Raw genomic sequence first — 25,533 nt, forward strand, 5'->3', positions numbered from 1 at the left:
ATCTGAAGTTAAATAGCTGCAACATGATTGGCTGTAATGGACAGCACTTCTATGTTTATTTTCTCTAACATATTCTTCTAACACCTCTCAACATGGTTATTTCAATTACATTGTTTTATTGTTTTACTTTTTTTCTGTTTTTTTTTTTTTAAGTCAATACTTTTCCTAATGTATGCATATATATTTATGTATATGTGTGTATATATATATATATATATATATATATAGCCAATATGTTAGCCTGTCCTTAGGGACATTATACTGTGTGATACATAGAGACAGATTTACTAGGAAATTCCACTTGAGTGAGTATTCACTCCAATTATCCAAATTTGTGATAAGATACATTTCTGTTAATTTATGTAATCTAAACAAAATTAGACATTCAAAATGAAAACAACTCTATTTTATGGGCAGCTCGGAGGCTCTGTGGTTAGCACTCTGTCATATGCAGCGCTAGGTCCCAGGTTTGAATCTCAGCCAGGACTCTGTCTGCATGGAGTTTGTATGTTCTCCCCATGTATGCATAGATTTCCCCCCACATTCCAAAAACATGCAGTTAAGTTACCTGGCTTCTCCCCCAAATTGGCCTTAGATTGTATTAAAGATATATGACAATGGTAGGGACATTAGATTGTGAGCCCCTTTGAGGGACAGTAGCAACATGACTATGGAATGACTACGTGTAATAATAATTTAAAAGGTGAAGATCGTGGTCTCAATGCAGTTATTCAACCTATTGATCCTATCAACATGAGAACATTTTAAAGGGTATAACACTAAGGTTTCCATTATCAATATTTTTACACAACTTTTACCCAGGATTCATATATTTTCAAAAAAGAATAAAACTGGAAAACATATAAAACTTAAAAAAATTGTGAAAACAATTTTACATGGAACTGTAAGACTTTAGTGACATTTCATTGACCTGTAGGAACTTACAAGACATTTGTATTAGTTTATATAATATTTTTCAATATTAATTGTGATGTCGTTAATATTGCATTATTATTAATATTATTATTATTATTATATGGAACCACGCAGTCTAAACATAAACAGTCTTATAAAATCTGGAATTAGATCAGGTGGTTTGATCATTCATTATATTTGCAAAACCTTTAGCAATCGTGATCAAAGCCAATCCAAGTTTAGTGCTGAAGGTCAGGCTAGCATAATAAAAAAAAAAAAGGCTTCAGAATAAATATTTAGACGAGCGTTCTATAGACACAGCTGTCCCTTGGATTCTGCCAAGGCAACAACATGATTGGAAAAAAACACATTGGGCACAAATTATAGAATATCTAAAGCTTCACAGACCGAGACAGGTAATAGATTGTTGCGGAATGAAATTTTTCAAAACTGAATCCTTGTTTTCAGGCGCCATATTTACATTTTTTAGTTCTAAATAAAATGGTTCACACAGTTTTAAAGTCTTTACATTTTTATGATTCCATGTTTTGGTTTAGGCTTTTTTTGTTTTTTGTTTTTTTTATAAATTTATGTTCTTTCAATTCAGTTTTATTTGTTTACAGTTTAAATGTTGTTGCTTGACCAACTTTGTGATAATTTTGCCTAATTTTTCAAATTATTTTCAGCTGAACTTTTTTCATAGATTGTAAATGTGTTCTAGTATGTAGTTTCAAAATAGACCATTATTTATATGGTGTTGAATAAGTTGGCAATACCCAGAGCAAATTGCCCTTTCAGCAATAAGTCATGAAAATAATTGTAGCCTGTAGTTTGACATCTGCACGGCACAGTCTTTTTCAGTTGCCCTAATTTATTTAAAAATAAATTACAATTGAAACAAAAAAAAAGAAGACGGACTTAACGTCCAAGACTGTTAACAAAAATTTGCAACACCACGCTAAAAGGTTTTAAATGAAATAGTATAACAAAGGAAATACAAAGGCTTTGGTATGGTTTTGTACAATCAACAATGGTTAATTCTGATATGTATTTTTGTGAACAACTTGAAAAACACTTAAATTGAAAACTCTTGCAAGCACTTTTAATCAGTATAAGGAATGATCTATATGCACAAGGATGTTGGGACTGTGAACATTTCGTACACTCTATCTAGGAACAATGAGATGACCTGCTTTTTCAAGAGAAATAAAAGAACTCATGATGCATGAAAACGTGTATAAAACATCTATACAGTATCCTCATCAAATATAAATGAAATTAACTTTATTATAGAAATCATTCTGGGAGATTTCTAGGGAAGACAAAAACATACATTTCGACATAAAACAAATTGGATTATATCGAAGATATCATCTACCTTTCATCTACCAAACGTCTCTCTTCAGTTTTTCTTTTTTTCCATTTTTTTAAAACTTTTGGAACGATAAACATCAACCTTTGGGGATTACCAAACAGGAAACTGGGAAGGGGGGGTGAAGGATTTATATATTTTATTTTTTATCCGGCAACTGGCCCACGGGAAGTTGATACAAAAATGAGGAAAATTGGTCCAAGGATGGACAAAATCAAGGGACGATATATATCTTGATAAAAAAAAACTCTTTAAATTCGTGGCTTGATCATGGCTTCCAATAAAAACAAACAAAATAAAAAATAATGATCAACAGAGAGCAGATCCGGGCTACCCGCCTGCGTTGTTCTGTTCAATATCACATAACAGAGTCAGTTTACAAAGAGTACATCAAATGGATAAAAGTTTGGATATCAAAATGAAGGTTTGATCCAACTGATATAGATACCGCTTTCAGTGTGCAAATGTCTTTTGTACAGTCTTTCCCAATATTATCGGTATGCAGTCGCTGTCCAGAAAAGTCTTTTGAAATCTTTTTTTTTATTATTATTTTTTTTTTCCAAGCCAGTCCTGGATTTTTATAAAATACTGCTGAACATCCAACTGTTCTCCATAAAGTCATTGGTTAAATTAACACGGTTTTTACTGTAATCTTGGCCAGTACTGAGACATGTCAGGTTCATTCCCGGGTACTTGTACTGGGACTGACACTCCAGGGGAAATGAGACCTAGAAAAATAAAGAAAAAAATATGCACGTGTTATTATTTTACACAATTTGATCACAATACAGAACACATGCAACTTTGTGCCGTTAGGGTATTTGTAGGAACTGTTCTAAATAGGATGCAATACTTTATTAGGCATGCATTGAGTAGACCGTTTCTTTTTTTTTTTTGCTGTGTGTTATTATTTTAGATATCGCTGATCTATAACGGACTGTATGGGTGCAGACACTGAGTTGTGTGTTAATGTGGTACTATCCCGTTCGGAAGTGGTTGTGTTTGGGGGAGTGGCGGAGAGAGGGTGGAAAATAATGGCATGCCTACCTGTAGAGGTTGTACCAGAGGTGCCCATTGGCTGGCTGTTCATGTGTGTCTGCATGTGGGGAGGTGTGTATGTATCATAGCTCCGCCCATTCACAGATGGACTTGTGGGCAACATGCATGAGTAGGAGGAAGTCTGGCTGGGTACAGGGGGCTGGAAGAAGAAAGAAAAGCAAAATTACTGCTCAGTGCTATTTGTGATGTTTAAATACAATCACTGCACCTCCTGTATCCATCATCTGCCCAGTGGAAAAATAAAAAAACCTACAATGTGTGTGTTTGTGTGTGTTTCTGTGACACTGACCTACATTGGCTATTGTTATGTTGATGAGCCATGTGTAACCTCTGCAGCTTTGCTTTGTCTCCCATAGTGAAGAAGCAATATGGGGGCTCAGAAAGTTGTACAGTGATGCAGAAGTCTCTAATAATTCCTAATACAGAACATATGCAGACTAAGACTGAAAAAATGAAAGAATTGGAATGGTTTCCTACACCCAGCTGCATTTTTGAAATGTAAGGTTGTTACTTGGCACAGGTGCAATTTGTTCTCTGCTGCTACATATCTGGCTTATAAAATAATTTACCAATACGCCATTGTGTTGCTTGTTTAAGAGACAACTTACACCTGTGATAACAACGTATGCCAAAAGAAGAGAAATTTGCAGCTTGGATAGGTAGTCTGTAGATACATTTTTCATAATTAAAACACAAAACTTTGTTATTTTGAACATGGTAAACACCTGTATTTCACAATGGAATAATTAGGGGAAATTTCTTAAAATGCTTTATCAGTCAACCTGTTACTGCCAGATTTATGTCAATGAAACAGAAGAGGTATGCCAATGGACACACCATTAGGAGCCAGCACAAAGCTTTGCTTCCAGGGAGGGAGAAGTGAACCTTGTACATAATGGGCCTGATTTAATAAAGCTTTCCAAAACTGGAGAAAATAGGCTATCATGGGAGAACAAGGGTGATCCGGCACACCTGGAATGGATTACTTACAAATCATGTAGAAAATTATTTCAAGCTTGGATCACCCTGGTTCTCCCACGATAGTCTATTTTCTCCAGTCTTGGAGAGTTTTAATATATCAGGCTCATTGTACAGCAAGCTAGAATTTAGAGACACCTCCGCTACAGACCAAAAAGGGATGCCTGGGTGACCCTCACCCATACACTGTGCCTAAGATTGAATATATAGGAAGCTTGTACTTGCATACTCTGTTTCGGCGCCCCATGGAGATGCTGTTTCAGAAACCAAATTGTAATTGGCTTTTTTACCGTGCCTGCTTGTGTCTAAGTGTGTTGTACTCTGTAAACACTTCTTAAGCGAATGTATAGTCTTTATATTTTTTTTAAGATATATTAAGATATATATCAGTTTAATATAGACTTACTAATATGTTAATGTTTTTAGAACCTTTTTTCTTTTTATACCATGTGATTCTGTAGCAGGATATACTGAGATTTCTGCAGTTGTACACCACAATTGGGCTTTACCGCTCCCTCTCAAAGTCTATTGGGCTGGTTTACTAAAGAAGTCCAATTGTAATTATCCAATTGTGTGAAAAGCAAATTCTTTCATCTTCATATGATTGGGAGCAGGACTTTGCTTTTAACATGATTGGAAGATTACAATGAACATTGGCTCAATATATTGAGTGAACATTCTCATCTCGTAGATCAGCCTCTACTGACTCATTCAAAACAATGTACTGTCTGTGTGGCTCTGTGAGTCCCTTTATGGAATAATCTGCAAAAATGTATATATAATACCGTAGGATATCACTATATGCCCTCTCTTATGCATTTTTGCACCACATGGCCCATCTTGTTTATAAAATTTGGACCGCAATGTGTAGCCAGATCCCCACTGAGTTTATTTTGCTCAATGGAGTAGAGAGCTTTGTGATATAAGAAGAGCCAATCGTTACCAGGCTCTCCTCCCTAACCTATTTTTTTGGCAAATTGGGCATTCCGCCTCTTTGTGGCTGCCCGCTGTCATTTTTGTATTGTAAAATGTTAGGAATTTCCTGATTGGTTACCATAGGCATTAAGGTTCATTTACTAAAAGAGTTTAGTCTGTTCACTTAGAATAGAGGGGGAAGCTCTGATGACTTCATCCAATCACATATAAGCAAAAATCCTGTTTTTTTAGAGCTTCTTGCTCCTTAAAAGATCAACCCCATTGCTTAGCCAATATATTAGAGATATAATAAATTAGCAAAATACATTTTGGTTGGATTTGGTTGTTGGGGGAGGGATGGACAGAGCAGAATAAATATGAGAAGTGCATTGTTATTTACATAAACTGTAATCAGTCATAATAGCACAGAGCGGCAGAAATGATAAATACCGGTCTGGAAATGAGTCACTGAGGACATTTATAGTGGCATTTATTTTTGTCTAGGCACTGACAGCCATGTCTCATGTAATCTATTGGCATCACGAATGGGGATTTTTTTAATACCATAGCGCCTTAGCGTGCAAAAGCCAATGACAACCAATCAGAAACTGTTGCATGAATGTGTACCGTGCCGCTACAATGTATCAAATGATGATTGCTCCATAATCTAATAATATATAATATGATTCTTGCTCCCATGTTCTTCAGGAAATATATTATCCAGTTGTGTTCTGTTAGTATGTGAATTCCTCTAATAATTGTGGATATGTTAAATAATAATAAAAAAATATATAAACTAGTATAAATATTTAGGGTTTTCTATATAGACCATTATGCATACATATATAATAGACATTTTCAACATAAGGACCATCTGACATGATCATATTAGGTGCTAATTTTATAAACTGGACTGTTAACATGAAACATATACATAAAACACACGTCTATACTCACTTGCATAGGCAGATTGTTTGCCATGGTAAAACTAGGCATTGGTGGCAACGCACTGTATGTGTTTGTAAGTGCTGTGTCCGTTCTTCCCAACATAGAACTTGATGTGAATGAGGACACTGGGGCAAGAAAGAAAGAAGACAGGTTGTAATATGGATCCATTGAATGATCTATGTACCTGTTAATGGTCATCTTCACATGAAATAACTTTGTATTTTATTTATTGGCTATCTATTTCTATTAAGCATGATATTTACTGTTCCAACTGGGAGAAGTTACAGTTTAACTTGATGTGGGTGTGCTGTGTTACAATGTTGAGCGCTCAACTGTAGACCATCTTTGATTAGATACCGCCCATTGCAATGAGTACAGTACTTTTCTCAATGGGCAGATGGATATTTAAATATCAGATCATCAAATACATCAACCAAAACTACAGTGGTTAGAGTGGTTTTATTATACTCTACGACTGGTGGCAATGGGACCATCCTAAGCACCTCTGTCTTGACTGATGACCTCAAGCTACAAAGGTGTGCTCCCCTCTTTGGGACTGAGCACCTGGTATAATATTGGGTTATGTTCCTTTGGGTTATACCCCTTCTGCAAGCAGGAGAAGGTAGTGTCCGTGGAGCATGGAATGGTGGTGACGGTGGTTAACACCAGCCTTTTCCACTTTAAAGGATGGATGGTCTTCAATGATCTCCAAAGATACTAAACATCTAATTAATAATATTTACCAAATGTATTTCACTTGTCTTTCTTACAGTTTCAGTTCTATGAGAAGGTTGTCCTCATGCCCCTTTGCTCATGCTTACCTGGTGTGGTGGGTTGTGGTATTGGTTGGTAGACACTAGTGCTGAAACTACTGCTAATAGGGATGTGACTGGGTGTGTTGCTGGCTTGCCTCCTCTGATTCCGCAACTTTTCTTCTCTTCTCCATTTTGCTCGCCGATTAGAAAACCATACCTAAGGAACAGAAAGGCAAAACGTTGAGATGAGAACTGAGCCAACTCTTCCTGAACACAACCAAAGCAACCTTCTTTACATAAGTCTATCTGTATTTTGGCATATTTTCTGCCATGCTAATATGCCTTACACCCAATATTGCTTCTATATATTTATATGACACATTTATTTATGACATGAATCACATATCAAACACCAATGGCACTCCAAACACAATGGAGGAACCAAACATAGATTTTGATGGCCAGTGTCTAGTTCAGATGCACAGAAGCTGATCTATTAAAGCAGTGAAGCAATTGGGCTCTTATAGTACGGCATATACTGATAATAGAATGTGTATTATCATTATATTTGCTCTACAGAAGGCAATTACGGTAAAAATACTCTAAAAAGGGGATTAATGAAGGTCACATAAATATGTAAAAAGGGCAAAATCTATGATACATAAAACAGTTATAATTTTAAAGCGTATATAAACTAAACAACACGTAACAATACGTAACATGTATTATATGCAGTGCTTAGATGTGGTGGCTGCATTCGTTTTCTTTTTTATATTACCCGATCTTGCCGGTAAGACACCTCTAGTAGTGACAATGCTCATTCATTATTCTGCATCTATGAACGAATTCCATAATGGGGAGATGTTCTATACTTTATAGCTGGGCCACTCCTAAACCATATTTGAGATTTAGGTTCGGCACAGGCAGAGTACAGAAGAAGTTAATTGAATTATTGGCATAGTCAACAGGTATTTCTTGCTCATATCCAACAGACATAGGAGAAATGCTTTCAACTGGGTATGTAAAACACAAATTGCCAAGCCATAAAATGTCTAATATTCAATCCCTTGCATGCCAAGCCATTAAACCAATGTGCAGCACTTGAGTTCCACCAAGTTCCAGAATCAAAACAAAATTTGTTTGTGTACTGGAAGGACTTTTCTCCTTAGCAAACACAAGATGAAACCTATAAATATCTCCCATCGAGATGACTGTTGTGCTTGAAGATAAGTGGTGCAGGCGTTAAAGCGGGGTCAGACATGCAATATAATTACATAGTAACCGTTACCTGTATTCTAGCTTCTGGCAAGTCTATTTTGGCAGCTAATCTTTCTCTGGCAAACACATCGGGATAATGGGTTCGCTCGAATTCTGCAAGCACACAAATGAACAGGTTGGTTAAGAAGAGCGCACAGTTTTCATGATCAAAATGTTAAACATTTCCAATTAGAGGCTGAGCTGTCCTGGCCTCTGTTCATATCGTTCTCTAAACTGAAAGGGTTCTGATGAGCGAGTAGGCTGTGTTGGGTGGCGTTGCTTAAGGAAGAGTTGGCCTAACCGCCTATTTAACGTAGACGTAAACTGTAAATTAAAAGATGTTAAGTTGCTAAAGCGTAGTTTATTACAAACAAGTACTTTTTGTAATCCTTATATTGCATCTCAGATCTTCTGACTATCTACTTATACTCCAGTGACCATGCCTACATTTTGATACTCTCCATTACAAGTCTATGTTTTAGGGCAACAATGCAGAGGAACTGATTTATTGAAGCTCTCTAATACTGGACAGGATAGACTATCATAGGAGAACCTGGTGATCCATCAAACCTGAAACAGATTTCTTTAAAAACATTTTCTATTGGTTGGCATATTTCTTTAATCCCAGACCAGATCCATTTTAGGTTTGCTAGATTACCCAAGTGAAATGTAATTCTTACAAATAATGGCTATTAACTGGCTCTTTTTTTTTTTTTTTTTAATCCGGAATCAGATCCATTTCAGGTTTGCGATCACCCACGTAGTCTATATTCTCCAGTCTTGGCGAGCTTTATTTACTCAAGCTCAAAGATACAGCGTTTCCACCCTATACTGGACAGGGTCCTCTCCTTCTCACTGTCTGTATTTGTCTCCTATTTGTAACCCCTATTTAATGTACAGCGCTGTGTAATATGTTGGTGTTATATAAATCCTGTTTATTAATTATATTAATAATACAAGAAGTGTCTGAACAAGACAAGTAATGTTTTATTAAAGGCTGCAGATTTAAATAAGATATTGCTAATATTGTATTTTACTAATCGGGTTTACATCCACTGATGGTGATGTATTGATCTGACTTGACACATCACAATCCATTTATTGCAGCCAACCGTACCTTTTTCTAGTGCTTCTATTTGTTCTTGGGTGAATGATGTTCTGTTCCTCTGAAGTTTTCGTTTCAACTGGAGCCTCATTTGTGCCTCATCAGAATCTTCCCCATTAGAACTGATGGAGTTTGTATTTTCTCCCCCACCTTCTTGCTGCGGACAGCCATCTACAATGAGACAAGACATATTAGATCCAACTTATCATGAGCAATATTTATTGGCAACTTAGACATGTCCCAAAAATGTAAGAATTCTTTAATGGACTAAATTAGATTATCATAATAGATGATTTTATATATATGTATGTATGTATATATATATATATATGGAGAGAGAGAAAAGTATGGATAGATAGATAGATAGATAGATAGATAGATAGATAGATAGATAGATAGATAGATAGATAGATAGATAAAGACCAATAAAATCCATCCACAAACTTTTGAGCTAAATTTCAAATACCCAAAATATTTACACAAACTTAAAGCAAACAAATCCTAAACTCGCGACAATTAAAAAAATATATATATAACAAAGATATTAAATATCTACTTAACAATTATACCGAAAAGTGTTAATGGTCCTCTTGAGATTATCTGCTGTGAGCCATTGCAATCAATTAAATGTTGATAGGTTTGCAGAAAATGTGATTAAGAACTCAAGCCAAGCTTGTAATCTCCTAAAAGAAATATTTATCTAGATTTTCGATTTGAATTCCCTACAGTCAATTTCATGTTTAAGGTTCTGAATTTAGAAGTGAGCGCATTGTTCTACAATTTTATTCAACCATTGTACGAGTGTGCAATTCCCTGACACCTATTACAGCGAACAGTTGTAATTATATCATCAGCAAGAACAGCCTGTAATTGCAGAAAATGGAATTTTATATTTAGATAAAGGGACTGTCCATTCTTTGTAATATGGCGTACGAGGGGAAAAGTATGATTTCTTAAAAAAAAAAAAAATAATAATAATAAATTAGCATATCATTTTAGAAGATAATGTAGTGACTTTAGTAACTTGACGAACCTGCGGAACTTCAGCTTCTGTATAATAAGCATATGACTTTATTGTGCCAATTAAATTAATTCATTGTCACACCTGCAATGATTGGAATTAACGAGTTTAAGGGAATCTAGAACGGAATATTCAATCATGGCAAAAGACACAACATTGGCCAACTCTCCGAACAACCAAAAAACACTAAATCATGGTGATCCTAGTTATTTTACTTTTCTTTGTCTTATCGGAACTCAAGTAGAAAGGTTCAAAATTATCATTTTTTTCTTTGTATTTTTTAATCATCAATTCAATCTAATTATAACATTTTTCTGAAAGTTCCAATTCAGCTTTTTTTTTTTTTATTTCCCATATTAAAAATTCTGCAACTTTGAATTTGGAAAAAATAATCAGCAGAATTAGTGTAGCACAATACCAATATTTAAAATACAAGCCACACCTTTTTTTTAATAAATTTATCAGTTTTATAAAAAATTAGGTATTTTGGCTTTCAACAAGCCATTTCACTATTTAAAAGCTTACCGACCTTTCGATCTAGGTTTAAATATAGCAGTAGGAGAGTGGAATTTAAAAATCTGGGCCTAGAATTCCCAAAAAATGAAGTTTCCAAATGATTTATACATAGGTCAGAATATAATTATTTTTGTTGTATTTTGCAAATATTTAATTTCTTAAATTTCTTGGGCCAGAAATGACCTATATGCTAATTCTGGTGTTTTTGTTTCATGCGGGAAGTTTTTTCATGGGTAATGGCAAGCAATGATGAATATTATACAGGGATAGGGATCTGTAGCACAAAATCTCAGAAATTTTCCACAATGCCGGGAAATCTTTGCAGCTCAGCTTTTAAAACTTATGAGTGGCCTCCAAACTCTAAAGACTGAAGTCGTCACATTACCAAGCAACCTTTTGCAGAGTGGACAGCATTCACATTTTTGTTTAACCTAGATCTGCCATAAATTCCCTTTTAGTTTTAATGGAAAAAATGCATAGATACTTTTTTTTTTCTTTGCAATCACAATACCATAGATTGCTGACTTTTCACTTAGAGCAGCCCAAAAAAAACTGCTGATCTGCTCATTCCAAAAGAGTCTTCCACTTTCTGCAATTAAAATATTGTGGGAATTAAGATCAGAGGAATATCTGAGCACAATAGTGGTGCCCTGAAAGGGTTAATAGAATTGTGACAGAATCCGGTGGCTTCTTTTCAAACACGTCGAAATGTTTTAAAACCCCAACATTCTCTTCCATTTAAATCATCAGATTCAACTACAGTTCGGACCATATGGACGTTTGTAGACCTATTGAGATGACCACCAACACTTGAATAGGAGGGGGGCTGCCTTTCAGCAGTGCACAATGGCGGTGGAGTAAGAGAAACTATTAAACACTCGGGCCAGGGGGATTGGCAAACTTCCGTGGGTAGAATTTTCAGGACACAATCAGGATGCAGAACAAAGGGATTCTCTTGAATTTCGCAGTCATCCACATTGTATCACAAGGGGTCCAGTCAACAGACTGTTCAGGCAAGTATGTTAACCTTTACGCTCGAGCATCATTAATCACTGTCCTTGGGGCTGTGCTACTCAAAGCTATATAGGACTTTTTTCTTTCCTAAACTTTCTATAGGACCAAAGGAGAAAAAAATACCTAAATGAGTCAATGGGATAAGTCCATACACTGCAGCTATTTACTCAGCAGTAGAAAAGGGGGTAAAAAAGTACTTAGTGGAGCTTAGCTAAGCTCCAGCTCACACGTTAACACACAAGTGTCCTTCTATTTACTCATCAAATCTGCTCGGTGGCTTCTGAAGTGTTCCGATACTAATTTATTGAGTGTTTGCTGCTGGTTGGGTATCCCATGCACTTTTTCCAGCACGTCGGAGAACCTTTGTGATCTGTCAACACACACATTCCCTTTTCTCCATTAGGAAATAAAATGTTTCCTTTAGAGTGCGGGAACTGCATCAAAAAGTCAACAGAAAGTCGGAAAAATTACAATGTTTCCGGCGATCAACGGTTTGATACACATGGGGGGAAATCTGTGCATGTATACCAAGAACTGCCATCGTTCTATACTCTAAGCCAGGGGTGCCCAAAAGGTGGATTGCGATCTACCGGTAGATCTCAAAGGCAATCCGAATAGATCGTCTCTGCCTTTCAAAATAAACTCTACCACACACAGGATTTATTAAGTCCAAGTTTTTATTGTTGGTAGATCATTTTGACTTGGTCATTTTAAAAGTAGCTCGCAAGCCCAAAAAGTTGTGGGCACCCCTGCCCTAAGCCAATGTTTCTCAACCAGGGTTTGCTAGGGGTTCCTTGAGCAATTTGTACCCCTTAGTTAGATTAGGGGAACCACAATTATCTTTTTAGCTTTTTGTAAGGTTAACATTCTTCCCAAAGGCCAGCAATGTAAGAATAATTTTCTCATTGCCCACCACACTATTGTACTGCGAGTTTTTGGTATAGTAATTATAGCAGGGATTCCCTGAGAGTTATTTGAATGGTGCCCGCCATGTTAACAAATTTGAGAAACATTGGTCTAACTTAACCAATTAAATTTACAATATACCCCAGCCATCAACAATTTCATATTTATAGTTCATGGGCAGAGATATGTTCCTCTATATGAAGAACTACCATCATCCTGTACTCTTTGTTAACCAGTAGATATATTACTTTGGTAATGGATGCCAAATATTCTAGAGAAGCAGAAAGTCCATTGAAAGTCTTAGTGGGACTATAAATCCTGGCAATTAGGAAGCAAAGGAAGCTATGAGTGATGGTAGGGAACACTGGTACTTGTCATATTGAAAATACAGCTGGAAATTATTACGGCAGAATGTAGGCCAACCACTTCCAATCAACAGAATGGGACCAGTTGGGAATTATACTGTGCACCTGTTTGCATACAGTTGTGTTCACATTGCGATCATGATAATAAAGAATACATATATTGGGTTTGGGGTGAGCTCATTAAGATCAATCATTATCACTATGATAAATGATGAAAGATCTCAGCTTAGGCAATGTTCAGGTACAATTGGCATCAGTTTTGTTTTGGGTTAACCATAATTATCAGCTGATTTTAAAAGATTGAAGCTTATGGATTTCTCCCCAGAGATTTTGTTTGGTTAGGAGGCTCCACCATAGGTCACATTGTGCCAAAAGCATACGATCATTCTTAGGCTGTCTCTGAGCACATACACCTGCTTTCTATAAAACAAAATTTAAACCAGCAATCGTCTTTTATTGTTCGGACTACACTAAACACATGAAAGGTTATATCTGATTGGTTGCTGGGAGAAACCGATTCTCCCTGTCAGTATTGTACTGCCAATGCAACATCCCCCAAATATACAAACACAACTCCAACAGAAGTAAATATCAGATAATGTAAGCCTATGGGTCATATGCTATATATCTCACATGTAAGGTTTGTAGTTGGAAATATTTTTCACCTATAATACTTTCTATCCTAGCACTTAGTAATGAAGAACGGGTCACTATATCTATTTCATTTTAAGAGAACCTGTCACAATGGTTGTAACCTCACACATCCAAAACTGTCCAATCCTGAAAGTAGCATTAGTAAAATTCTGGCACATCACGACAGCCCTGGCAGAAATCAAGCAATATCACTCTAAAGCCACGGATGACAATGATTCTTTTTTACTAAAAGAAAAGAGGCTGTTCAATAAGCAAAGTGAATGTTATTAGGAAGGGTGGTCACATGTACCAAATCCTGTTCAGAAAATCAAAAATCACCATTTTCACTGGCACATTTTTGGTTGCTTAAAGTGAACCTTATTCACTAAGCTAAGTGAACATTCTCCTTGTCTTTACTAAACCAACCTGAAAGTGTCAGCTGAAGTTAAATCCAAGTTTCCTCTCTCCCCCTCCCCACCTCCTGAGCCTCCCTAAAGCTAAGTGAAGAACCAACTGAGCTCTTTGGGGGTTAGGCCAAAGTTAACTTTTCAGGAAAAGTTAAGATGTTTCATATTCTGCGACCTAATTCTCAGAATGTCTTGAATGCTTGAACATGTTTTTAACTAAAGGCAACTTGTATATGTTATTGTATATTATAGTTATGTTTGTGACAGATTTATGAAATGTTTGTGTCAGTGTAATAATAGGTATGGAAAAATGAATAAATAATATATATTTCTCTTTGATATAATTTTATACCTTTTTATAACTTTTATATATTATCTTTATATATATATATATATATATATATCTTTTTTTCCATTATCACTACTGCTCAGCGTGCTTTGGCTGCATGCTCTGATCAGCAAAGCTCCCCCCAAGATTATTTTCTATATGTGTATTGTATTATTTTTTATAATATTATTAAACAGGATTTATATAGCGCCAACATATTAAGCAGCGCTGTACATTAAATAGGGGTTGCAAATGACAGAAGAATGCAGACAGTGGCACAGGTATATGAAATAGTTTCTTATAGCATTGTATACTTTATGTGGCCGTATCTTCTGCTGCTCCGTAAGAGTTCAAGTGTTTTTGTATGGCCATGCCTTGTGTGTTGGCTCTCCCCTCCAAAAAAAAGCTTTAAACGCTCTTTTGAGAGGCCTTAACCGGGGTTAAAAACGTTAGCCGTGTATAATTTTAAATCCAGAGACTAGAAAGCGCCCCCCACCCCTTCCATCTCTGGGAATGTGTAAAGAAGGAGCCAGCTTACCCAGCAGCTCACACCTAGCAGCTCCCTCAGCTTCAAATACCTCCAGTGCGCTGCCTTCTGATATTGAGTTACATATAATAAAAAAGTGACACTCAATTAAGATATCTTCTTTAAGGTCTATTTAGAAAGCCCTAAAAAGGAGCCAGTGAATAGGGCCGCTCCACCTTACAGGACCTAATCCATAAAGAAGGGAGAGTGAATGTGTGTCCCATTATCCTACAGCTAGACCATCTGACGCGGTGTATGGGATTTGTTTCTTGGAAGAGAGAAGGGGGGGAAATAGGGGGCTCTGGGAAATTAGAATCATTCCTGAGTTTCTTAGTGTCTTAATCAGTGAGGCGGAAAACCAGCAAAATAAGATAGCAAAAACCGATCCAGGCACCTTTCAGCTCTAGAGCCGGGATCAAAACATAGGAGCATCTGTTGAAAAGAGAAAATGTCTAAATCCTATAGAGAGCTTTAGACTTATGAGCAAGAAAAAGAGAGAAGGAGAAAAGTGTCTCAGTGATCCTTAAAACCACTAAATCGCTGGAGAATTTTCTCCAGGACCGCCATGGCTCTCTCTCTCTTTTTTTTATTTGTTCCGTCAAGCCTTCTGTGTGTCTATTATTACATTCACTGTTTCATGGTGTTGCTAATATTGGGAACATATTTGTAGCCCTCTGAGACCTCACCCTGCCTTATGCTTTCTGGGTAATGGGCTCTTATGAAATGGCAACATCCCCAAGCAAGGAAAGCACATTAAGGAGCAGAGAGAGGGAGAGGGGACTGAGGGGAAGTGTAAAGAAGCATGGATCTTCTAAGAGATACAAGTTCTAATCAATGCCTGGCGCTCAGGCTGTATATTACTGCCACTTTATGTAACTGGGGATGGGCCAGAAATATGCAGGGTGCATAGGCCATGGCGGTGTGTATGGGCAATGAATGACCAAAGTGTCATGGAGAGCAGCATTGATGCAGAATAATGCACTGCAATCATGAATTTACTAAAGAAGCTGGAAATCTTTAAACCAAAAATGTGCAAAAGTTCACTTCAACTATTCAGTCATGTGAAAAGCAAATTCATTATTAGTTATTTAGCTGAAATGTATAAATGGGCTGAAAATATAAGAAATGATAATATCAGATAGATACTTTTTATTTGCTTGCAGACAACCTCTGTCTAATTTCAGGGGTACTATAAATCCAAAAAATGCCATTTTAACATTTTTTACTTTTCAATGCCTTTATATATATATATATATATATATATATATGCATTTTTTTGGATTTATAGTACCCATGAAATTAGACAAATCTAAATATATATATATTCTTCTATCTATGGTTTGTAGCTGTGTGAATTCTGTTTGGCCAGTCTTTGTCTGCCCACAGGGGCACTGGAAGTCCCAGAATGCTAAACTTTTAGAGCCATCAGTTCTCATTGTTTTTATTTTTCCTGTCTCTGTATTATTTATTTATATTTTTTCTATATTTCTATTATTATTATTTATATTATTATTTATTATTTAGATTTCTATTTGTTTTCTATGTGATAAACAAGGCTTCATCAGAAAGCCCCTATTCCCTTCTCACTATTGTACTGCATTAGATTATTTTATTATTATTATGAAACGTTATTATTTTCTTATGTACTATGGGAGCACATAAATCAAACAAGCAGTGCTATAGGAATGATGTCAATGAATCTGTAAATGTAAATACAAAGTGGGATTTTCCTTCCCTAATAAAGGTCCAGGCTATATCTCTATACATATCCATAATATTTGTCTTGCTATGCTCTTTGCCTCCAGACATGTAAATGATGATATTTCCTAGCCTGTAGAAGTGCAGTATATTCATATAAAAACGTATCCAATGACCCAGGGCCATCTTTTGTATGAGAGGGCCCGGACGAGCCCTTCTGGGGCTGACAACCAGTATAAGGATCATCGGTGATCACAGCCCCACTTTCCCATCTTAGACCCCCTTCTTATATTGTCTTTCTAATTGGCAAGCAGGACCATATCGTGTCCAAGGGTCTCCTGTGAAACATTTCCACAGCTTGCCCCTCCAACTAGACGCTTATTCATGTCTCCTTAATGAGAAACAAAACGATCTCTAATGAGCAATTACATAGCGACAGGACTGTTCCCATAACAAATTCTTCTGTGTGACAGAAACATCCATTGTGGAGGACATTGGGCAGACACTTCTAGACGGCACACAAAAAGCAGGTTGTGTCCTGCACCTTGTATTAATGAATAAGGGACCATTGGGGGCTGGGGACAGTAACAGCCCTATATAGGGGATTCTGGGGGTTCATTAGATTCCCCTTCCATTGTCTTCTATACACCATATGGATACTTTAAAATAAATGTTTCCTGGAGGAGACACTGTCCTCTTCTCACCACCATTGCAATATACTAAATCAACCAATCAGAAAATTACTTAAATAATAAAGGTTAATTCTGATTGGTTGATATGGGACACTCCGCTATCTACAGAGCCAAATTCGCACATTGCATCACTTTATTTATTAACCCCAAAGGAGAAATCCAAAATACCCAATAAAAATGAATGGGGTTAAAATAACATTTTGTTATCTCTGATGGGGTATTGGTTATTATAAACAAATCAGTTTATTAGATGGGGCTCTGTCCATTCTCAGACACAGGCAGTGAAAGGTATGTGAATGTTGCAGATGTCCTATAACTTACTGCTGTGCCGCAGCCATACCATATGGCCATAAGGACCTCTCTATCCACCAACCTTCTGGCACAAGCTGGGGAGGGCAGCGGTGGCAGCTGTCCAAGGTACAGAGAAGATACGGGGCTCAAAAAGGAGAATGAACATGCTTGGGAGGTGTACAAGTAGCACACGATTGTAGCAGATTAATATGGATAATATTAATAGCAGAGCTGACACTGCATTGAGAAAAGCACAATAAAGGTGCAAGCCCACCAGTGTAAATGTAAGCTGTGTGGTGCCAGCACTCTGCTTTATCTGTAGCACAGGTACATCCATGAAAAACAAAACTCATACAGCCATTGAAGCCTATCCCAAACTACCACCAACCCTGGGAAACACCCCGACACAGATATGTCACATTGACGAGGTCCCAATCACAGATAAAAACAACTATGGCTAAATAAACACAGAATAATATACAATATATTCAGCTTGATTGGGTTAAACAAAGACTGTCATGACTGAGTCCCTTTCCCTGACTTTCTTCCATCATGCTGGGGGAAACGCTACATAGAATTAACCATCTGCCCTATAGGGGGTATCCCGCTGACCTGACCCTGCTACCCCTGCCAGGGCCAATGCAGAGGAGGGGGTAAAATATAAAGAACTGGACCAATATACAAAGTCTAGTGTGCCAGCCATGCAATCTTCATAATCATTGTACAAATATAAAACAAATGCACAAACAGATATCATATAAAGTACAGTGATATAGTATTCAGATCTGAGGAATCCAACCTTCAGCATCATACATATACAGAAACAGAGTGCAATGTCATCCCAACATAACATATATCTATAGGGCAAATGATAAGAACCATCATCTATATATCCTGAGCGCAGAATATATCTATAGGGATCAATACATACAACATTATCTATATTTATTATTCTATTCATCCTTATCTACAAGAAACATAATATACTGCACACCATTATCCATGTATACTGACCCCAAAATACATCTATAGGACTCATCATAGACAGCATATCCCATAGGAATCATTGTATACATCATTATACACAACAAGATCTATCTATACTGAGCACAACATATATCTATAACACTCATCATATTCAGCATTATAGGGATCTGGAATCATAATATCCAGAATATGCATTTATATTTACACTGATCTCTCTTTCCATCTCTCACTAATTCATGAATATAGATAAAAACCTTCACTGTAGCTGCATTTACTCTATATACCTAATCATGTGCAAAAATAAACTAATATACAGGTATTTGTCTTTCGTCTGATTTAAGTTGATCTTCACTCATTTTATTCAGTGCAAATCAACCACTGCTTTAGTAAATCAGCTCCAGGCTTTATAGATCTCTCATATGCTCCAGACTTTATATATATCTCTGTATATATGAATGGGATCATCCAGTCTGTGGATCTCTCTCTGTTTATCCAGACCAGAATTATTTTATCTTTTCTGTATAGCTATCTCTCCAATTATATCTATCTACTTTATCTATCACTCTATCTTTTATTTCTCCAATGAGCTGTGTCAATATATATATATATAAATTGTCCGTTATCCCTCTCTTATTTTCCGATCTGTTATCCCTCTCTTATCTGTATGTATGTATGTTTCACTCTATCTCTCCAAATATTTATTAATATCTGTTTATTTATCCCATTATTCATATATATATATATATATATATATATATTATTATCACTATTCATTATTCATATATACATATATTCCTGTGTCTGCAGTTTTATCTATCAATCTAATAAATGATATATATACGTGCACCCATCCCTCTCTATTTCCCCACTTTTATTGATCTCTACACACTCTCTCTATCTCTCCATTAATATCTATCAATCTATCTCTTCCTATTGGTCCAATTATAATATATATTTATATCTTTTTCTCTTCTTTCTTTCATTTTTATGTCCAATTGTTGCTATCTATCTCTCCAAAAGTATGTTTTATGTGTTGATATATAACTTTCCTTATATCTCCACTTACATATCTCTCCATCTATCTCTCTATTATCTATGAATGTATTATATATATCAGTTCCGGATCCTTCTCTCTAATTCTCTCCATGTATTATATATTTATGTCTATGTATCTCTCTATGTATAACATCTGCAGTGATTTCTATCTCAGATTTATCCTGTTATTTATTGATTTCTCCCCCAGTCTCTCCTTATATATCTCTGTAATATTCTCCATCCCTGTGTCCCTTCCTATCACTCCAATTATCAGTGCTTATATCTGTCATCCTTCTTTTATTCTCTTCTCTCTTTATATATCTCCAGTTATCTCTATTTATCTCTTATTATCTATAGATATTACTCCATCTGTCTCTATTCATCTTTTTCTCTCTTTCCCTCCATTATTCCCCCTCTCTCTATCATATCTCTCCATCGATCTCCAGTCCTCTCTCTATATCCAGCACATTCCACTATAAGATGATGTCACGACATGACGTCACACTGTATTGTCGGCTGTTCAGACATCCTCAGTAATGCCCCGACAATCCCATCGCCGGAATCCCCGACAATACCCCCTATAAATCCTCTAGCCTCATGTACAGTATATGTATAGATTATAAATAATCGTCATCCCTCCCCCGCGGAACCCCCAAGGCGTCATTTACCCTGCGCAGGCTGTCCTGGCACTGATGTCCCCGGGTACCACCCAGGTCGGGTCCCCCAGGAGCCCGTCTGTCCGTTCAGCATCCTCAGCTTGTCGTACATGCCATCTGCGCCCATCTGTTGCTTCTCGCTAGCCAGGTTGCGCAGCACTCGGTTTATCGACGATACCTGCGGAGAAATATCGCGATAGATCAAGTCATCAATCACTGGCAGATTACAGAAAACTTATTCTAATGGTATACAGCTTTTTACAATCACACCTAAACGTGGGTAACCCCCCACCCCTGGCGTCTGGCCATTCTGCCGCGCGCTAACGCTGCTTTAAACTTACACTAGGGATGTTATCGTTGGTACAGATGCCTTCAGACAGCAACCTGTCCCGGATCTCCCAGGCGAAGATGGAGGGGCACTCCCGCTTATATTGGGCAATTTTGCTAACCACTTCTGGGGTGGCCACCCTCGGTTTGCTGCCCCCGATGGCTCTGGGCCTGATGGATCCGGTCTCGTAATAACGCCCCAAAATCTTACTCACACAGCCGTTGGAGACCTGCACAGAGCAACGACAACACACCACATTATGAAGAATTTCACGACAATAATCCAATTGTATAGTAGGCATTAATGACAAGCTTACGTTTTGACTATCCAGCACTTGAACTTTTGCCTCTGCATGGCTCTATAATACAAAAATATACCTTGAATGGTACAGGAGAACTTATGTCTGGCTGCAAATGACATTATTGTGGCCCTACACACCCTATATCACCCCCAAAAATATACAGAAATCATATCAGAGAGAGGAATCTAGGTCACCTACAGCCCTGATCCAAGGAGGGAGTAGGAAGAGCCAAAAACATAGAAATCTATGTACAGAGGAGATCAACGCTAGAGATAAACGCTAATCAGTACAGACGCGCGTTTAACACATGCAAATCTACCCTTGCATCAATTTTTAGAAAAAAATCTATCTGATAAAGCCGAATATAAACGCTGGAAGGGGGAGTGATGGTATCAAACGGGTATCACAGCAAAGAGAGTGTGCGTTAAAAGCAGCGTTTTTCACCTGCAGGATCCTGGAAATGTCGCACGGTCTTGCTCCGCTGTGAGCCAGCTCCACTATCTTCTGCCGGGTGGAATCGGGCAAGGGTCTGCCGTTCACAAACACGCCGCCGAGCTGGTTAACGCCGCTGTGACCTGAAGGGAGAGGAACAAATTAAAAAAAAATAGGAGCAATAAATGTATTAACGGGCGTTAACGCTTAAAACGCACCTTGACGCTAGGTTAAAAAAAAATGTTTGAAATTCTGTTTCCTGGCACTAATAGAAGAATCTTAGAGTCCAAATATAAAGTGCAGGTTCCATGGTAGATATCATCCTTTTATTGGGTATTAGAAAAAAATAGTCCCCCCTAAACCCTCTGTAAAAAATGCTCCCCCAAACCTGGACGCGGCGTTTCCTGGAGAGGATGCGCTCAGCTCAGCTGGCAGAGGGCTGATAAATCGTCTTGCAGGAGCGCCGGCTTCTTAGCAAATAAATAAGCGGCAAATATAGAAGAGGGCTAAAGTATGATGAGTCTTTGTGACATTTGTCTTTAAAATAAAGCTCGCTGCACGTCAAGTTTGAGCTTAATTTCTGGAAATAGGCGGAAGTCGCCCTCCATCATGCATGGGAGGCTAATTGAAAAGATCAGCGCAAGTACTTGTGGCAGCCTTGTCACTTCATGACAGTCCTGTGCCTGGGAAAAACGCAGCGTCAGGACAAATAAATCCACCCAGCCAGGGAGAGGGGTGCAAATACTGGGGGCAATACATATATCACCCCACACCATCAACACAAACATTACTCCTACTTCATATTGTGGGGTCATTTCTATATAATATATGGGGGGCACAGCTTCCCATAGAGGGGGCTCAGATGGGGTTTTCTTGTGTCAGGAATATTTCTATATAAAGATACAAAATTATTTATAAGGGGCAATAGAGATTGGGACTTGATGTTATTCTAATTTCTTATTGTAGGGGGGTTATATATATCATAGGGGGCATATCTTTCCATTAGGGGGGTTTCATTTGGGGGATTAGAATTTTCCTGTGTATTATAGGTTTATATCATCGGTATATTTTTATATTTATATATAAGGGGGCATTATTTTTTTTAAGGGGTTTAATAGAGATTGGAACTTTATGTTACTCTAATTTATTATTGTAGGGTTTTGTTTTATGACTCTACCATAGTATTTAAGGCATTTATATTTTAGGGGTGAGGGTGTAACATTTTTAATAGGGGGGTTTGGTAGACACAGTTTTGTTTTATTCTACCTTTTTATTTTCAGTTTACATTTTTAAAGGGGGGTCGATTCACACAAAACACTTCCTATTTTTTATTGTACTTTTTTATTTTATTTTACATTTTTATGGTATTGTTAAATGAATACCATACACTATATTCTGTTTTGGCACGACATATAAATAAATAAATATATATGGTTGAGAGGTACATTCAACAGACTTTTATTTTCGCTTTATACTTATTTATCTATATGTAGCAATAAGTGGGTATAACTTTTACAAGAGTATTATAACACAAGCAGCCTGGTTCTTCCTTTTATTTTATACTAACTTTATATTTTTCAATCCATCCCTCACGTAATAACCTTTAAACTATATATACATTTTGTTGAAGGGGGAACACTTTATATAGTTTTTTAATATAATTCCTCACATTATTATCATTAAGGCATTTATATATAAGCGTTGTGGAGAACTTTACTATTTTTTTATTTTTAAACCAATGTTTAACAGAATTGTGTTTACTTCCTATTAGTGTATTTCTATGTTTTAAGATGGGGGCAGAATTTTTACAATTTTAAGATGGGGGGCTTAATAGAGGCAGCCTGGCGCTTTATATTATTTGGTTCATTTTCTCTTTATAATTAATTGCTCACATCATCAAAACATATTATTATTATTATTATTATTATTATTAATAAACATACATACTTTAAAGGTGGAAATACAGTTTTTATGTTCAACATACATAGCATTTCATTTTATGTTGATTCAAACTTTGTATTTTGTTACCCTACACACTAAAATTTATAAGATAATTTATCTTTTATATTTTGTGGGATGTTAAACAAAAGCAGAGTGCTACTTCGAATATTTAACTTTAATTCCAAGTTTATTTTTATCACTTCCTTACACTATAATCCAAAAGACACGAATTTGTTATGGGTGGAGGAGCCCAACTTATTACAATATGTTTTAGGACTTAGGCAGGTTTTAGGGAGGGTGGCAATCATTTTACATGTATGTACATGTATACCTATTATTTTATATTTATTCCTTTAGACTTTTAATTCCCCCCCCCCCCCCCCAGTTCTTTCCACTATCTCATTATCTATAAGACATTGTTGTTTGGCTGGAAATACACAATCTTCATATTTTGTAAAGGGGGGGTTCAATGGGGACAGACTGACTTCCTATTATTTCCCAACTTTATATATTGTATAGATTCCTCCATCTATCAGAGACAATGTTTATATTTTGTAAAGGGATGTTCATTAGAGACAGATTGCAACTTCCTATTATCTTCTATGAAGGTTCAGAGGCTCAAAATGTATGAAATGGGTGTTCGATGGAGTCAGACTCCCTTTTGTTTTATTTCATTATAACTTTATAAGTTTTAATATTTCCTCAGCTTGATCTATAGGTCGTGATATTATTTTAGTGGACTTATTTTGCAAAGAAATTGTTCAACAGAGACAAACTTCCTATTTCTTTCTTTTATTTTAACATTTTTAATTAACCCTTCATAACACAGATTTGAGGATTGAAGGGTGCAGCTTTTAATTCCTTGTTTAATGGGGGTTTAATAGAGACAAGCTATTTCTAATATTTTCTTTTATTCCTCACTTTCTAATAAATGGAACGTTTGGACTACAATCCTTTGGTCAACAGTGGGTTAAATTAAAAGTTTGAAGTGCAGCCACTTCTTCAATGTGAGAGGTTTTACCTATAGTAAATAAGGTGGAATGCGGAAGGGGGGGGGGTACTTTTAAAATTATAATCACATTTTAGGATAGGAATATTACCAGCGCAAAAACTCTGACCATATATTAACCCTTCACAGCCCAATCTTTAGGATAGATATTGATAGAAATCTATTAACCCCATTCACATCCGAATTTATAGCATATACATATATGGATACAGATCTAATAACTCCTTACACCCCAATCTTTGGATGTAGAGATATGGATAGAGATCTATTAACCCCTTGACACCTCAATCTATAGGCTGTATAGATATGGAGAGAGATCTATTATCCCCTTCAAACTAATCTATAGGCTGTATAGATATGGAGAGAGATCTATTTTCCCCTTCAAACTAATCTATAGGCTGTATAGATATGGAGAGAGATCTATTTTCCCCTTCAAACTAATCTATGGGCTGTATAGATATGGATAGAGATGTATTAACCCCCTATACCCCAATCTATGGGCTGTATAGATATGGAGAGAGATCTAATAACTCCTTACACCCCAATCTATAGGATCTATAGATATGGATAGAGATCTGTTAACCTCTTCTCGCCCAATTATAATTTTCCGAAGGTTATAAACACTTTGAGCTCACAGAATTACATTGGGCGAATTGTTTCCCCCTTTAGTAAATTACTTTGTCACAGTTATAACTGAAAGGGTTTTCTAAACTCAGCACATTTAGAACGTTATAGTAAAACAATGCTGACTTATATTTTACCAACATGGCAACCATTCCTCCAAACTATTTTCCAAACCCCATAGAAAAGAAAAATAACGCATTGGGCGAAAAGTTTGCGCCAGCTCTGGAAAAGCTGCGCTAATTGTGGGGAATATTTCAATATAATAACAAATTTTATAAAATCATTGATGTGAGGGGGGAAGGGGGTCTAGGATCCCCAGGACAATCCTAAAACCTGCCTTTTCTATTTGCGCCTATTTTAGGTGATACATTTAGCGCTAGGATAAGCAAAGAGTGATAAAGATGCCATGACTGCTACCCTTAAGGAGACAATCAAGTCGCCCCCACACACATTTGCCGACAATAAAAATCCACTGATTGACTTTAAATTTTTTGTAGCTCCAGGCACCAACCCCTCCAG

General features: G+C 36.7%; 1 protein-coding gene across 2 annotated transcripts; it reads right to left on the reverse strand.

Annotated features, from left to right (window-relative positions):
* Positions 1–1,766: 1,766 nt before the first annotated feature.
* On the reverse strand, positions 1,767–22,009 carry PAX6 (paired box 6). 2 transcript variants are annotated; one of them, XM_072421866.1, is made up of 10 exons: positions 21,829–22,009; positions 21,453–21,583; positions 20,721–20,936; positions 20,392–20,557; positions 9,317–9,475; positions 8,231–8,313; positions 7,009–7,159; positions 6,197–6,312; positions 3,335–3,485; positions 1,767–3,015 (listed from the first exon to the last, which is right to left on the reverse strand). In XM_072421866.1, the coding sequence occupies exons 4-10, from the start codon at positions 20,504–20,506 to the stop codon at positions 2,930–2,932; spliced, it is 861 nt and encodes a 286-aa protein (XP_072277967.1). In that variant the 5' UTR covers positions 20,507–20,557; positions 20,721–20,936; positions 21,453–21,583; positions 21,829–22,009; the 3' UTR covers positions 1,767–2,929. The 2 variants fall into 2 exon arrangements, with proteins under 2 accessions (XP_072277967.1, XP_072277968.1); XM_072421867.1 differs by lacking the exons at positions 3,335–3,485; positions 21,453–21,583; positions 21,829–22,009 and having other exon boundaries at positions 20,721–20,853.
* Between the last annotated feature and the right edge of the window lie 3,524 nt (positions 22,010–25,533).

Source organism: Pyxicephalus adspersus, chromosome 9 (assembly GCF_032062135.1).
Source record: "Pyxicephalus adspersus chromosome 9, UCB_Pads_2.0, whole genome shotgun sequence".
Lineage (NCBI taxonomy): Eukaryota > Metazoa > Chordata > Amphibia > Anura > Pyxicephalidae > Pyxicephalus > Pyxicephalus adspersus.